This window comes from Drosophila innubila (assembly GCF_004354385.1).
Source record: "Drosophila innubila isolate TH190305 chromosome 2R unlocalized genomic scaffold, UK_Dinn_1.0 1_C_2R, whole genome shotgun sequence".
NCBI lineage: Eukaryota > Metazoa > Arthropoda > Insecta > Diptera > Drosophilidae > Drosophila > Drosophila innubila.
The window spans coordinates 6,350,387-6,362,736 of NW_022995374.1; the positions used below are offsets into that span (position 1 = coordinate 6,350,387).

The window sequence follows — 12,350 nt, forward strand, 5'->3', positions numbered from 1 at the left end:
CCCTCCCCCTCTCTTTCAATCTTTATACTTTAACATTTTGGGGAGCATTACTAATACTTTAATCAAACAAATTTTAAACGCTATTTTTCTATGCCTATTTTTAATACACTCTCGCTCTCCTTCTCTCTCTCGCTCTCTCTCTCCCTCTCTTTTACTCCTTGTATGGCTGTCTCTTTTCCTCTCGCTTTGTACGCCTGCGCGACGTTTTCCAATTTTGGTTACGCCAAATACAATATTTTGTTTGCCGTTTCAAACTTGGCTCAAATCTTATGGTCGATTGCGTAGGTTGCACTTCTGACACCATACGAAGGTTGTGAGCATTTGGATTGTATACTCTAGCTTAGGATATGCATGTGCTGTCACTTACTTTGACAATTTTGTAAGAGATAGTTTTGAACAGGAGTTTTCGGCTTAAAACTTGTTTGTAGTCAATTTAAGAAAGTTACTTTTAAGTCATCTAATATAATGAGAGTATTAAAATTTCGGGACTTAAAAACTATCTGGCAGCTCTAAAATATAATATTGTATTTGAATTTAAGTCATATTTTATTAACAAATCTGCAAAGATTGCTCTATTTTAAAATTTCTACATTTTAAAATTGAATGACAAATCGTAGCCCAATTTTAAGAGCATTTAAACTTCGGTACTTTAAACAACTTTTTTCTCTTGAACTTTGCTGTCATTTTGTTACGCATTGTTCGATCAAATTGACCATTTTGGGGCTATCCCCAAAGAAATGAATTCAGAAAAAATGAAATCGCATAAGATTTTATTTTTAGATGCTGTATGCATCACTGACAATTCGTCTTTAATCGTTTTATCGAGCTATCGATTGGCATTTGAAGTTAGCTTGAGTGGCGGGCCAATCCTCTAGTACAATGTATTAACATAATTCATTAATAAATTTCATGTCGCGCCTTCTGAACAATTGAAAACTCATTGTATCTATTAGATATGCAGATCACAATCGTAGTTTGATCGCAGTTCGATCGCATCGTGTGCACTAATTGGCCTGGCAACAGTCGCAGCCGGAAGTACAGTTGTCTCTCGCCAGAGGGACACACGACAACCGTATTTTTATTATTTTTTTTTGCTTGTAATTTCTTTTGCGCTTCTTGTGGTTATTTGTGAAGTTGCTTCTATTTTTTTTTTCGGCATTGCGCTTTGTTTTGTATCTTATAGATACGATACGCCTACTGCGCGTACATAACACGATGTTGTTAATTGAAAACTGATAACTGAATGTTGCTACTCTTACTGAAGGTTCCCTGAAGCTCCCTACCCCCCTCTTCCTCCTGCCGTACCCATCTTTGCCTGCTCAACTGAGTGTTCTTGCACTTGGAACCTGCTTCTGTTTATGAGGCACGTAGTAGTCGATGAAACTCTTCCTCTATTTCTATTTCTTCTGATTTTGTTCTCTGTTTCTGTATCTGCTTTGTGATTCCGTTTTGGTTTTTTTTTTTTAATTTTAATTGTCATTATGTATGCGTGTCGAGCGACCCAATCGCGGGGCGTGTTGTCATCTATAACTCTCTATATAGTATACATATGTGTGTGTTGATATCTCTAATTAGTTTTCAATTCAATTTGCATTTACGTAGATCTCTCTATCTCTCTCGCTCTTCAAGCTATTCTCGGTTTTTTTTGTTTTTTTTGCTAATTAACCGTTTTAAATTATGACAATTTTAAGTGCTTGAGAGTTTAATTAGAATTTAACGACCTAGTCGAAACGAAATACAACTATAAATCGATAATAATGATGTTTGCAGCTTGTTAACTTCTTTATTGTAGTATATGCTTACTGCTTTTTGTGAGTTATGATCGGGTTTGGGGTATCTCGAACTGAAGGTCATTATAACTAGTTTCAGTTCGACACTTGCACACTTTTTAGATAGTTCCATCTCCATATCTTCTAGTTGTTGCTTTTATCTGTACTTCCCCCGTCAAGGCTAGCTGACTAGGCAGAACATATGGAAGAGCTCCCAACTGTTTCTCTGACTCATTAAAGATAAGCAATTTGCTCTGTCAATTTGTCAACTACAAAACATCCAAACTCTGTCTATGGATATACTATACTCAAACCGATACTTATATATCTAAATATAAGCGTCGATCAAACGCAGTTGCCGCCTTTCGCACACTCCAAAAAAGTAACAAGTGAAAACGGTCAGAAACTAATGCGTGACTAGCAGTTACCCTAGGTATTCATAAATTATCCTATAACTTTATTGCTTTTCAAGGGATTCTTGTGAAATTTGCAAGATATTAGCATAATATACAAATATACTTCAGTGTTAAATTTCAAGACTTTTGAATTTAAATTGAAACTGTAAGCGAGCTTTAATAAATTACTGTAAGAATATATTTAAAAAAGAAAAATGTGTTTATAATAGAAAAGTTTTGGAAGCAAAATTTTTTGTAAAGAAAATTGATACAGATAAGTTTACTATAAAAGAAGCTTATTTATGAAAAGTTATTTTCAAAGAAGTCTTTAAGAGAAAAATTGCGATAGTGAATATTAAAATAGAAAATTTTAAGATACAGAATTTTATTAGTATTTATTAAGGTTTATTTTTATAGGAAAGCTTTAATATTTTTAATAGAAATATTATCACAGCTGTGCTTTTATTCCCTTTTTATCAAAATATTTAGGGGGTATTACGAATTAAAAAATAAATACCAAAATTATAGAAATTCCTATAATGAAAAATGTACATAAATATTTAATTACGCTACTAATTGCCAACAGAAACAACAACAATAAGCAGGCAGACATTACCATTGCGAGGTCAAGAGTCTCCTCGACTCCCCCTTCTCCTCTTGGCTGATAGCAGTTGTTGGGCAATTCATTGAGACTGTCAAGTGTCACAATAAAACAACACACACATCACCTAGCACAAGTGTTTTTTATTTTTGTCTTATTCTTGTTGTTGTTGTTGTTGCTTTCACAGTGACGCCCACAACTTCAATCGAGAAACTGCAATGAGATCAGCGCTCCGTTTTTTGCTCAATGATCAATTCCCTTAAAAATGCAGCAAATAAAATGATTAAAATATGATTTTTTTCCTTTTCTTTTCGTTTGTTTTTTTTTATTTTTGATAATTTATGGCCTGTTATACATTTAACAGACAGTTGTGTCTGTTTGTGGAGTGTGTGTGTGTATGTGTTTGTTGTGTGTGTGTAGTTTGGTGTGGGAGGTTGTTGTCCATGACGTCACTGCTGAAACTGGCTTGCAAAACAAGTTGGCCTTTTGACAAAGCCAACAACAATCGCGCAAATCATTTAAATGACATTACACGCAAATAAACGTAAGCAAGTGACTAGTTGACAATCAATTGCAGATGAACGAATAATGAAATACCCTATACAGTTGAAGGTAAAAATTTGTTAGAAAAAAAGATCCTAGCAGATCATATAAAGTTTGTATCGAAGTACACTATATTAATTAGAGATGTAAATATATAAAAAAAATATTCATTTATTGTTGTAATGGGAAACGTAGGAAAATCACAAAGAGAAGGTATCAAAGACAAAAATGGCTTAAATTAAAGGATACAGACTAAAAATGATAGATAGTAAATATTTAATTTTTATCTATTTTTTTCTTAAGTTTTTCTTTATAGTTGCAGAAATTGGTAAAAACCTATACAAATAGTATAAAAAGGTTAAAAAAAGTATAAAAAAAAATTAATTTAATGGTAATTTTCATATTGCCTTATTAGTTGACACTTTGACTATAAAATCATATAAATAAAATAATAGATCACATTGAAATACATAATAAAATACGTAAACACACTCAATTAAGGGAAGTTTTGTATCTAATGTAATAAATTAAATTCAGAAATATAATAAATAAACTATGAATTTCTGTTGAGCCCAATCAAAATTCCAAGTAATTCAACTTTCACTTGCCTCTATATAGTCATGCAGATCCTAACCTTTCCCAGTCCGTTACACTCCCGTTTCAACCCACATTTTCCGAGGTATTACAGAAAATCAAAAAACAACAAGAAGAGACGCGACGCCTACAACATGAAACCAGTCTCAGTTTGTATCATGGTTGCATGTAGACACGTATGTGACCAGCTGTAGAGGGGAGAGATAATGGTGGTGGAGGGGGGAAGAGGTCGCTCACTTTGTTCGGGGTCTGGGTCTGTCACTGGGTCACTTGCTGTGCTTTTTGGGACCCTTCTCATTGCCAAGTGAACAACACGAAAATTCCATTGTTTCGTTTTGTTCACCTTTGTTTACACATTTTTTTTGCAAAAAATTTATTTGTTGCGTGTTTGATTCCCATAGCGTCATTCATTCCAGACTCGAACGGACACTCACTTCAGCTTAATGCCAAATTCCGAATGCCACGTATTGACATACATATTTTTGCGTCACTTTTCGAAATGACATACTCGAAAAGTACGAGTATAAACAAAGTGAATACAATAAAATTAAATGACAATAACAACAATGTCCAGTAATGTCTCCATCTCCAGTTTTAAGCACATGACGCAGTAACTGAATACTGAGTAACTGAGTAAATGACTGACTGACTGACTGACTGACATATAGTCATATTTACCTTTCGGTTGACGCCCTGTATTCGAACTGCCGGCATTTTTTTGCAGCCCAACAGCGAGTATCGAGTACGGAAAAGTGTCGAGTCTGAGACTAAAAACTGACTCTGAGTTTGGGCTGAAACTTGTGTCTGGGTCTGGGCTCGGTCTGAACCCGTGTCTGGTCTAATGCTGTTCGTCATGAAGCGGATGTGGATGTGACAGGCGGAATTCTTGTGGCTTGGGCGTTACGAGTATAGCGTGGGCAGTTTGTAATAGACAGCCGGTTGGGTTTGCTGTTTGGCTGGTTAATTAGTTGGTTAGTCAATATTGACTTATTTTCTGCAAAACACTCATGAGTGTATTCATGAGTGTTCATGAGTGTATTCATCAGTATTTATTTATGGGTGTATTCATGAGTATTCGTGAGTGTATTCATAAGTATTCGTGAGTGCTTTCATAAGTATTCGTGAGTGTATTCATGGGTATTCGTGAGTGTATTCATGAGTATTCGTGAGTGTAGTCATGACTAATTTTCTAAAATATTAAATAAAATGTATATAATATTTGAGATTTATTTGCATTTTGCCTAACATTGAGTGCTATTCATGAATAATCTTGAGTGTTATTTATATGTTTACGCCTAAAACGATTTAAAAAAATCCTAGCTATTTCACAGCTAGTTTTCACGAATATACGTATTAGGCAAAAATCGTAAATATGATTATTATTCAAATATTATCATGATTATGAGTGTTGTTCATTAGTTCTCAAGAGTGTTTTTCTTATGCATAAGCCTAAAATGATTAATGATATCCGTTAGCTATTTTCCAGCTTGTATTCGTGAGCATTCATGAGTGCATTCATGACTACCTACGAGTGCATTCATGGATAGTATTCATAAATAATTATTTATAATCAGTACTCGATATTAAGAAGCTTAACAGAGCTTAAATCATTTATCAAGTCGTTCATCCTTGCAGCTGACCTTCCACACACACACATACACACACTCGACTCGCTCGACAACTGAGTGTAATCCGCAGTTCATGGATTTAGTTCAGTGCAAAATGCAAAAGTTTGAATAAAAGTTGTGCTCCTCCCACAATTGTGGGCCTGAACTTGCCTTGGTAATGGCGTGGCGTGCCTGAAGGCAATTCAAAGAGCCATAAGCAATCAGCTGGCAATTAAATAATGCCAATTGGAAATCAGCTCAACGATTTGCGACTGGGTAATAACTAATTATAAATGAAATTTGCGTAAGCGCGTTAGCTCCCACACACACATAGATACACACACATGCACACATACAAATACACAAACTAGAGTGCAGCTCGCAATCTGAATATATCGCACTTGTATCGATTGAGGCCGGACACTTGAGAGCGGCCCAAGAGCGGGCACTGCACAAGTGGGCTGCCACAAGCAATAAGCGAGAAAGACTAAGAGAGGAGGGGCTAAAGAGAGCGCAGTGGCAATGCGGTTATCTAGATACCAGAATCACTCGACTGAGACACGGCATGCAAATGAATGAAAGGCGAAACTAAGACACTCACAAATACACTCAAGCACACACATACACATACTTCGTCTTGTCAAAGCTTAAGCCTACTCATTTGCACTCGTATTTGGAGTGCTCGGCTTAGTCACGACTCCCAAGGCTCTTTGCCACTGAGTCATTCATCAATTCGGCAATTGGCCAGTGACAAAGTTTGTTCAATTTTGGCATCACTTTTCATGCATTTCCGTTAATTAGAACACAGCTGTTATTGAGCTGGCATCCAATTCCACTCCCTCGCTGTCAACATTTGACTCAACTTTCCATTTTAAATAATTGCACTCAAAATGCAACACATGTGACAATTGCGTCAAGTGCTTTACGCACACGCAATGAACTTCCAGTCTGCTCAGCTGTTTAGCAGACTCTCTCACTCACTCTCACACACACACACTCTCTCTTGCGCTCTTAAGTGCGCTCTCTTTTAACATTACTAAAAGCACTCGAGCGCTCTGTTGATGACTTGTTAATCTTTGCATTTCCACATTTTTATGGATTCCTTCACTATTTTTACACATCATTTTTCTTGTTTGTTGTTGTTGTTGTTCTTCTTCTTGTTTGTAGCTGCTTATGTTTATAAGAGCGCCAACCGTATTATAATTTGTTTTTGGTCAGCAGCCACTATATAATGGCGTTCCAGATATCACTACCACTCTCCCTTTCACTCCTCTGCCTTGTTCTACGAATTGTTTACATTTTGTTTCAAACTATTTTCGTGCCTTGCAATAAGGAAGTGAGTTTGAAGAACTCGAAACGAGGGCTGCAATGCTTTGAGCTTCATTTCTTTAGCTTTCGGTTATTAGCTTTGGTCAGCTTCAAGCCAAATTAGGGCTTTTTGTTTATTAACGGCCATGACCATTAGCGGTTTATTTTCTTTTCTTATTTTTTAGTTTTATTTCTATTTCTTCTTCCATTTATTTTTTTTTTTTTTTATCTGTGCCCACATGCTTGAGAGCCGCAAAAGTATTAGCTATAAGCGGCTTCCTCTCGCCCGCAGTTGCCGCAATTAAAGACCCGCAGAAAAGGCGCATAGCGAATTTCTTGACCAAATATGTGGCATTTTTTTTTTCTTCTGCTTCGGCTTTTTGCTTATGAGTGAGTAAAAACTGTTGCTCACTTGGCGCACGCACTCAAAGAGACGAATGATCGCGCTCTGTCAGCAACGCAGCCCACACAGACAACGAGAGAGAGCAAGAGCGCGGAGAGTGAGAGCAAGCACTACACCTGCTTAGACGCTTAGCTCACGTATGCACTCACTCACACACACACATGCACACTCAGGCAGAGATACAGGCACCCATTGAAATCGTTGCTTGCCTGTGCTCTCAGTCCAATTTGAACAACGATACCGAGCGGTTGACGTTCTCTCCTCTGCAAGCAAAATTTTGTCGTTTTTTAAGTGCCCAAAGACAGCAGTAGCAGCAGCAACAGCAGCAACAACAATTTGTAAATTCTGCTGCCAACGCACAGCCGTTTTTCTAACTCGGCCCTACAACAACAGCAACGACGAGAACGCGTTGTGTCGTGTGTGTTAAAAGCGAGTGAAAAATAAAAAGAAATAGTTGTGCAAAATTAAATCGCAGAGGAAACAAAAAAAAAAGCGTAATAATTCTGATAGAATGCAAATGCTTATATAAATAAAAAAATATAGCAAATTTATATAAAAAAAAATATATAAATTTTAAATAGTGACTAAAATGTTTTTATTAATTGATTTAAAAACTGAGCAAATAAGTTTATGAAACTATAAAATGACTGTGGAATTTTTAATGTTGCTTATCTTTTGAGACATATTGAATGAGAATACAGCCCCTCCCTCCCCCACCCAACTTTACTTGTTGCAGCTGTATTTGTTCCTTTCTCTGCGTGTGTGTGTGTGTGCATTTTTTAAATATTTGCAAAGACAAACGAACTTCTTCAGTCCCAAAAGACAGTCAAGAAACTTCTTTGCTTGCTTTGCTTTTTTTTTTTGTGTGGTGTGTGGTTGTTTTTTGTGTGCTGCTGTGTTGTTGTTGTTGTTGCCATTTTTGTTGTTGTTTTGTCTCAGTGCCTGGCTTTTCATTCAATAACCAGTTTTGACGCGCTCTTTTCTTATTTTTTGTATTTATTTATTTTTTTTTTGTTATTTTCTTTATTTTTATACATTTTTTTGGGCGCTACCTCTGTTCCCATTTTTGTTTTTGTTCTCATGGCTTATGCGACTGCGTGCACGCACATTTTGTTGTTGTTGTTTGTAGCCATTTGATTTCGCTGCAAGGCGAATTGCCAGCAAATTCCAGCAAATGTGACTCAAACTCTACCTGTAGCTCAATTTTATATATCTTCTCTACATTTCTTCTTTGCCACATTCTTTGGCCACTGACAAATGCCAGGCATAGCTTAGTCTTAAACTCTCTCAGTAGCGCTCACGCTCTCTTGTGTTCTCACTCACTCTCAAATGGTTGACAAAGGCTTAGAACAACAGCAGCTTAGTTGTTGCAATTTGTGCTCACTCTCAAAAGCTCAGCAGTGAAGTGAAGGCAGTTAGAAACAAAAGCTACACACACACACACACATACAAAGAGAGTTGGGAGAGTGTTTTTAACATGTGAAAAACAATACAAGCAACTGTGCCACACAGTGTTGAAAAGTGCGACAGTTGTGAGTGATGTGAAAATTAGTAAACAAGAAATACATTTTATGAATTATTGTGTGAATTTTTGCATGTGAATGAAAACTGGCAACAACAACAACAACAACAAAAGCAACAAATTATGAGTGAAAACGAATGAAAAGTGAAGAAAGCTGCGAATGAAATGAACAACTAGAAATTAGCATGGAAATTGCCAAATGAAAAACCCATTGAAAAATCATCGAATCAGTTATGCAAATCAAATTTCCAAAAAAAAATTATTATAATTACACTTAAAAAATTGAGTAAAAGTGCAAGGCAAAACCAAATAAAATAAAAACGAAGAGGAAAAACAATGCACAATAACAAAATAGCCGCTACATACTCGTATAAACAAATTGTGACACACACAGAGGGAGTGAGAGAAATTCATGAAATTTTGTATCTGTATCTGTATTTGTATTTGTATCTGAATAGCTGAAACGACTCGGCGACTCGTATCTAATCAGCGCGACAGCATGTCTCATTGGCCAGCTGCCTGTTGCGTGCTTGTACTATTATTTATGTAGTTATTTATACATTTATTATGGAAGTTGGAAGTTGAAAGAAAGCTGACCTCATGCATCTGAGAATGCAAAAAGGCGCTACACAAAAAAATTCCATTTATAAGCACCTAAAAAAAATTAAATAAAGATACCCAACGAACTCGTAGAGTTTCGCAAATGAAAGTACAATTTTTTATTGTCATTGTTGAGTTGTTTAAATGCAAAACACACATACACAAAAAAGAAACAAACAGGAGACAAACAATTTAGAGCATTGCTCGCTTTTACTTGTGCTTTGTTTTTGTATCTGACTCTGTGCGAGTATCTGTATCTGTCTCTGGGTCTCGCGGTGTTTTATCTGTATCAGCAGCTGTGCTGTCTGATTTCAATTTATCTTTATAATTTCAATTTGCTTGCTGAGCCGCACCCCTGGTAAAAGTTATAAAAAATTGCAACCTTAATGATGCCCTTTTTTCCTGGCAATAGTTAGCATTAGTGATCTTATAAGTTGAATTCCTAGATGTTGTACAATTTCACATTGAAGATATTCTTCTGCAACTTAAAAAATAACAACTTAATTAGTTATTTAAAAATAAAAACTTGTTCAAGCCTTAGATCTTATAATGTAATCAAAAAGCAAGTGTATCTAGACTTCGTTACAATGAAGAATTTTCCTGGTTCTTTTCATTTTTTATTTTTTTGTCAATTGTGTGTAGTTTTTGTCGAGACAGTTCAAGAGCCGGACGAGAAATGCAGAAAACAGCAAGTCGTCCGTCACTTGCAGATACACAGATACAAAAAGATACAGATACTCATATGTAGATACAAATGATACGCAAACATCTCTGACTCGGCCTGTGGCTCAGATTTTGGCTGTTGGCCAATTGGAACAAAATGCCGGCAACACGAGAGAGAGAGAGAGAGAGATTCGCAAATAGACGACGACTTCCTCAACTTTTACTTAATTTTATATATTGATTGCATTTGTTTTAATTTGTTGTCGTTTTATTTTTATGTTGCAATTCGATTCGATGATTTCACGTTCAAGTACGCTGACTCATGCCGTTAATTTGCATTTGTTGCATCTCTTCTGCTTTCCCTTCCCCATTTGAACTGAAGAGTTAATACCAAGTCCAAGTCCAGTCTTTAATTCGTTTTGTCAATCAGTCAGCAACAGCAATAAAAATAAAATCACAAAGTGCCATCCACAAAACAACACAAAAAAAAAATACAAGTAAAGAAGAAGATAAATTACAACAACAAATCAAGAAAAAACTCCAACAGATACGTGCTAAAAATAATAAAAAATTCGCGTCTGCGTCTGAAAGCGAAAGTAATTCAAAGTGCTTGAGTGTGGCGAGTGCTTCATGACATCGCAAGATGACATCGCATTCCTATTATAAGGATCGTCTCGGCTTCGATCCCAATGAGCTGCAACAGCAGCAGCAGCAACCGCATCCCAGCAGCGGCAGCGGCAGCGGCAACACCAATTCCATGAAGCGTAGCAGCTCAAGGCAAACGCATCATCATCACCAGAGCTATCATCATGCCACAACAACGAGCAGCTCCGCCGCATCGCCGGCACGAATCTCTGTCTCGCCCGGAGGCGGCGGTGGCAATGGCACCCTGGAATATCATCAGGTGCAACGGGAGCAACGCGATCGCGAATTGTATGCCAATGGTCATAACAGCAGCAGCAGCAGTAACCACCATCATCATCATCATCATCAGCAGCAGCAGCAGCAGCAGTCGCAGTCGCAGTCTCATCATCGGCATTCTCATGGCCTGATCGAGGCTAGTCCGGCGGCCAAGAAGGCGAAACACTCGTCAACGCAGGCGCAACCGCAAGGCGGTTACGAGGATGCGTTGACACAGTTTAAAGGTAGCATGTCCATTTGGGATCATTTTATTGAAGATTGGGATATCATGCGTAAGTCGGCAAAGGTTCATTTTCATACTCAGAGTTGCTCGTTGTTCGTTACTCGTTACCCGCTACTCGTTACTCTTTACTCGCTGACTAGTTGTCAGTTGCTGCAGTTGTTCAATTAACATATGTTTCCAGCTGAAATGATTTCCTCGTGGTTTGTTAAACAATACTCGTTACTCGCTACTCGTTCGCATATTCTTGACGAGTAATTGCTTATGAGCTATCCACTTTACCAGCGCATAGGCTTAAAACTAAAAATAAAATGTTATTTGTTACTCTTTACCCACTACTCGCTGTAAAAATTGCTCCTTATTCTTAACTCGTTACTTCCTAATGCTTACTCGCTGTTCGCTGGTTGTCAGCTCTTCCAGTTGTAATATTAAAATTAACAAATGACGCCACCATGTTAAATGATAACTTTTTGTTTCTTACTTGATACTCGTTACTCGCTACTCGCTTGCATATTCTTGACGAGTAGTTGCTTATGAGTTATCCACTTTTTAAACTAGTAAAACTAAAAGATACGCTATTTAAAACGTCTTCTACTTAAAATCCATTATACGTTTCTCGTTACTCTCTACTCGCTACTTGTCCTATTATTAAATTTAATATTTATTTAATAAATTGCAAGCTGTTTCTTGTCAGCTTTTCCAGTTTATTCAAATAACAAAAGACACTATTAAAAATGCCGCCAGCGGAAATGATTTGCATTTTCAACTGCTTAACCAAATCTCAATTTGAAATAAGCTTGTATAATTCTTATTCTAATTATAATACGGTATCTACGTTTTAAAATCTGGCTAGGGTTCAAGGTCATGGTAGCTGAATTCTTATAAATGCTAAAAACCAACAAATTAATATCTTATTAATATGCAAAATACACGCAAAGAAACCATTTGACACCTTTCTGTTTATGAAAGCACTTTGATTGACTGACCCTGACCATGAAAATTGATGGACATTCAACGCTTTAAGAGTGGCAACCCAAAGCAAACCCTCCCATATTTACGGTAAACATTTCACCTTTACTGCTCTTTGAATCGTCTCTATATCTTAGGTGGGGTCTCCCTCCTGTGTCGCATATTGTTTGCTAACTTTTGTCAATATTTATTTAACGTTGCTTCAGCACAAAAATATTTTATTTTCTGTCTTTTA

At 36.7% G+C, this 12,350-nt stretch overlaps 1 protein-coding gene across 17 annotated transcripts in view; it reads left to right on the top strand.

Moving 5' to 3' along the window:
- The window catches only part of LOC117784596 (microtubule-actin cross-linking factor 1), an 89,649-nt gene that overhangs the window by 12,245 nt on the left and 65,054 nt on the right, over nucleotides 1–12,350 (top strand). For 8 of the 17 annotated variants that reach the window (XM_034622369.1, XM_034622370.1, XM_034622376.1 and 5 more), the window contains exon 1: nucleotides 10,119–11,150. The exons of 1 other annotated variant lie outside the window; for it this stretch is intronic. In XM_034622369.1, the coding sequence (XP_034478260.1) occupies nucleotides 10,649–11,150 (502 nt within the window). In that variant the 5' untranslated portion in view covers nucleotides 10,119–10,648. Of the gene's footprint in view, nucleotides 1–7,409; nucleotides 7,715–10,117; nucleotides 11,151–12,350 lie in introns of those variants that run through there. 8 more of the 17 variants (XM_034622367.1, XM_034622371.1, XM_034622373.1 and 5 more) reach the window with 5 other exon arrangements.